The sequence below is a fragment of the Phragmites australis genome, chromosome 15, assembly GCF_958298935.1.
Source record: "Phragmites australis chromosome 15, lpPhrAust1.1, whole genome shotgun sequence".
Taxonomy (NCBI): Eukaryota; Viridiplantae; Streptophyta; class Magnoliopsida; order Poales; family Poaceae; genus Phragmites; species Phragmites australis.
The window spans coordinates 12,620,094-12,624,191 of record NC_084935.1 but is presented as its reverse complement, the minus strand read 5'-3'; the positions used below and the strand labels follow the sequence as shown (position 1 = coordinate 12,624,191).

The 4,098-nt window shown below is 40.4% G+C and overlaps 1 protein-coding gene across 2 annotated transcripts; it reads right to left on the bottom strand.

The window, feature by feature from the left end:
* Positions 1-1,686: 1,686 nt before the first annotated feature.
* LOC133893391 (probable rRNA-processing protein EBP2 homolog) lies at positions 1,687-3,854 on the bottom strand. 2 transcript variants are annotated; one of them, XM_062334398.1, is made up of 2 exons: positions 3,704-3,854; positions 1,687-2,764 (listed from the first exon to the last, which is right to left on the bottom strand). In XM_062334398.1, the coding sequence occupies exon 2, from the start codon at positions 2,757-2,759 to the stop codon at positions 1,896-1,898; it is 864 nt and encodes a 287-aa protein (XP_062190382.1). In that variant the 5' UTR covers positions 2,760-2,764; positions 3,704-3,854; the 3' UTR covers positions 1,687-1,895. The 2 variants fall into 2 exon arrangements, with proteins under 2 accessions (XP_062190382.1, XP_062190381.1); XM_062334397.1 differs by lacking the exon at positions 3,704-3,854 and adding an exon at positions 3,438-3,664.
* Between the last annotated feature and the right edge of the window lie 244 nt (positions 3,855-4,098).

The following is a 4,098-nucleotide window of genomic DNA, read 5'->3' as shown; positions in this document are numbered from 1 at the left end:
CCATCTGATCAAAATCAGACAGCTCAGATCAAGGTTAGTAACAACTTTGGTAAAGTTACTTATAGTAAAGATATTAAAATTCAGTATAAAAAAGCTACTGCAAACTCACAAGCTAACACCCGTGCAAGAATAAAAGCTTAATCAAAGTATCGGTGCTTAAGTTTAGACATAATTTCGACGATCATAATCATCATCATCCAACTGGCGTCCAACTAAAATAACGGTATTTAGTTTGTCCGATCTAGACTAGATAGTCTAAAATAGCAACCCATGATCAAGCGTATGGTTAACAATCCCTTGCGATCAGATGGTTCCGAGTTTGTTCTTAGATCAGAACAGATCAAGTTCAACGAAATTGGATCCATCAGAAATATCAGCCAGGAAAAAAAAAGAAAAATATGGAAGAGTGGCTACGCTACCTGGTCCAGGGAAGGTGTCACTCGACTGGTAGTTTAGTCCCAACGAGTTGCTTTCATTCTGCCTAGCGTTCATCATGAACAATCATTGCTATAAACCAAGGCATCGATTTTGAACCTCAAAAAAAAAAGAAGTCATCCATTCGATTCTCAAAAAAGACGCCATCCATTTCTGTCCATACAGGACAAATAGAACGTGTATCTTAAAAAGAAAAGGAAGAAAAAGATGATGAGAAGTGGATAGAGAATTAGGACGAAAATAAACAGAAACAATTCTTCTGATGCAGACGTGCATGTCAGTCTCACAGAAAAAGGAAAATAGTACATATCTTTGTCATCTAAGTTTCTGTTCAGATAGTTATGACAGCACAATCAGTTCTATAGTGCCACAATAGGTTCCTTACCAATCTACGATTTTTTTTAACAAAATTAAAGCTCTACCATAGGAATGGCAAAAATACAGTAGTGACTGTTCACGGAAAACTAAGCCAGGCATGACGATAATTTGCAACAAAGACAGAAATCAAAAGTTTCGCAGAAGCAATACTTTTCAGAGAACGTGCGGCACTGTACTAGACAACAATGAGCAATTCGCAAAATATAGGTATGTGTTTTTATGGCAAACGGTATAGCTCATTGGAAAATGCCCAAAGTATATTGTAGCTACATGCACAACCTCAATATTAATATGACATCCTAGTTGCATGTGGGCATCCATAACAATGACAATGAGGACAAACAAGGAAAACAGATTCTTAAATTCCATCACAATCAAATGCAGTGAGAAAGCAAGTTCTTATGTTCCATCGCAATCAATGCAGTGAGAAAACTGTAATGTCATCAAAACTGAGAAAGGGAGATGTGGCTCACCGACAGACAAACCCAATTACCGCTATTATTCTCCCTTTCACTCTAGCTGCACATGGATACTGCAATAAAAAAAGCAAAACAGAAAGAATAGACAACAGGAAGAACAACAGCAACTTGAGTACTACCCCGTTCTCAAATAGATATCATTCTAGAATGCGTGCAGTCAAACTTTAGAAATTTTGAGTACTAATATACACAAAATTATTAGGATTTGGTACATAAAAATGATAGTAGTGAATTTATTATGAAAAATACTTTGACATCATCTAATTTTTATCAACTTTTACCAAGAGGTAGTTGTCAAAAGTAATGGTTAAAAGTGTTTGTTGGAGACCGTATTGATGTCCTAAACGATAAGTAAAAGAGGGCAGAGGTAGTACACTATTTAAGATAATTGCAGAGTTGGCAAGATTCATCTGCATTCGATAATAAAAAGGACCATCACCAGATATAAGTAAAACATTGAAGTCTTGTGTTTGAACTACTTCACTAGACTATTACCTTAGCTAATATTTGCTTCTGGTAACAACATACCACAGCAAAATAATGTTGCAACCAGAATAGTAATATTGGCAAAAGGAACTGGGCACAAATTCTTGCGATATCGCATTAAAATCTCTTTCTCTTCTTGTTTTGAGACTCGCCCATCTGGTTAAAGCCTCTGAAATCATTCGTAGTCTCAGCAGTGTTTTGCTTCTTCAGCCCTTTCCGACCACCATGCCCAAACTTGGAATCTCTTGATCTCCTGTTCTTACCTTCTTTACCTCGCTTAGCAAGACCACCAGACCTATCACCAGGAGACACACCAGGCCTCTTCTTATTTGATTGCTTAAATCCTTCTTCTCCCTCAAAATTCAGATCTGGCACATCATCATTTCCCTTGGCAAATCCCCCCTGTTGCCTCTGTTTCCTCCACTTCTTGACCGACTCAATCTGCTCCTTCTTCTGCTTTGCCCTCTCCTTGTTCTTCTCTGCCTGCACCTCCTTTGCTCTCTTCCGAGACTCTCTTGCCTTCTTCCTCTCCTCTGCCTCCTCAATCTTCTTCTTCTCCGACAAGAGCCTCCCCTTGATCTTATGCATGTGGGCATCTGTCTTGACCATCTCAGCGTAGTAGTCTGTTGGCCTGAGGAACCGAACCTTCATCGACTGCAGCTTCTCAAAGGCCTGCCTAGTGCCATCTAATGCTTGGGTGTAGAAAGCAAGCTCGCGGGCAAGATCATCGTTCACATCAACTTTCTCCCCCTGATCGTGCTCAATGGTGAGCTTGTGCACCCAGTTCACATTTTCTGGCCAGGCTATGTCCTCAAGTTTCTCAAGAATGACCTCCTTGTTGTATATAGCTTTGTCAGAAGGCTTGCCCTGGGCTTCTTCCCCTGAATCATCTTCCGAATCTGATTCTTCCACATCAGTATCAACATCATCGGTGACGACTTCATCATGAACCAAGGCTTCTTCACTTGCAGGTCTCACCATTTTTACTGTACCAAAGAGACAATATAATGTTAATCAACAGAACCAAACACCACGTATGTATAGAATGGTGAATTCAAAACGTGAATAAAAAATGAAAGGCAGTAGCAGAACCAAGATTTCACAAAAACACAATCTTAATTCGAACCGCCTGCAGCTAACACCAAATGCAGCCAATGCCAAGGCAAAACAAAAGTACAGGGACAATGCATAATTCATATGAAACTTGATCCACACACTAAACCTATATGTAAGCAGGACGAATGTAGTGGGAAAAGATACTACGAGGGAAATAAAAGGTAAGTACAGCATTAACAAATATTTGGTTCATCCTTGCTAGAAGGGCAAATACTTTTGTATCAATAATGCATTTGTGCTGTACTCCAAATTATTCAAGCATCTGATTAAGTAGGGTGAGATAAATCATTGAGATTAAATATGCATCTCCGGGAAGCTCGGCAACCATTGATACAAATCAACAAACAATCTAATTGATACGGCACCATTAATCTATAAAAGAAAACTCAAACATGTATATGCCAAAAAGAAAACATCACCATGCCTTTAGATAATCTACGCAGCAGAGCGTAGAGGCCACACTAAAATAACCAAACTACTGGAGGAAATATGTACTTTTTGAGAAATACTGCTAGGCATGTGGAACGAGAGCAAATTCCTAACCACGTCTTTCGTCGATTATGTATTCCACTCCATACATCACAAACCACGCTGCAAAAGCCGAACAGAAACCACGCCGGAACGGTTCAAGTAAACCCTAACGCTCGTTGCGACGCGCAAACACATCAACACTAGCATCGTCACTGTGCCAAAACTAAATCCGCGGCGTCGCAGCACCTGACGTCCCGACAACCAAGACCTGCACCTATAGGAAGAAACCGCAAGACACAAACAGATCGATCGAAGAGGGTGGTTCGGTGCGAGATTACTTGGGTCGCTGGCGGAGCGAGTCCCGGACGGACGAATGGGGCGACGGGCGCGGTCGGAGGCGGCGCGGAGTGCGTATGTCCGCGAGAGGCAACAGAGCTAGGTTTCATCCCCCCTCCCTCAATTTTGGGGTACTGGGATGGGCCTGCTGGGCTTGCGCGCCGAGCGTTTCTATGTCCCTTTTAATTTGGCTCCGGTTATCTAGATTTTAATATTTTTGCTTTTCATAATTACTGAACAGTTTAAATACACTAAGTAACTGTATACGTGTTTTATACATGTAGAATTAATTTTTGATATAGTCCACTTAAAAACAATAAGATATAGCAATTTGAAGAATTAAAAAAATATAATATAAAAAAAAGAGTTTGCGAAGGTAGCCGACGCCTGGTGGTAG

Excerpts from the sequence above, each read along its gene's own strand:
- LOC133893391 (XM_062334397.1), bottom strand. The coding sequence starts at position 3,474 with ATGTATGGAGTGGAATACATAATCGACGAAAGACGTG. Across the intron at positions 2,765-3,437 it reads CATAATCGACGAAAGACGTG|TAAAAATGGTGAGACCTGCA; the intron begins GTTAGGAATTTG and ends TCTTTGGTACAG.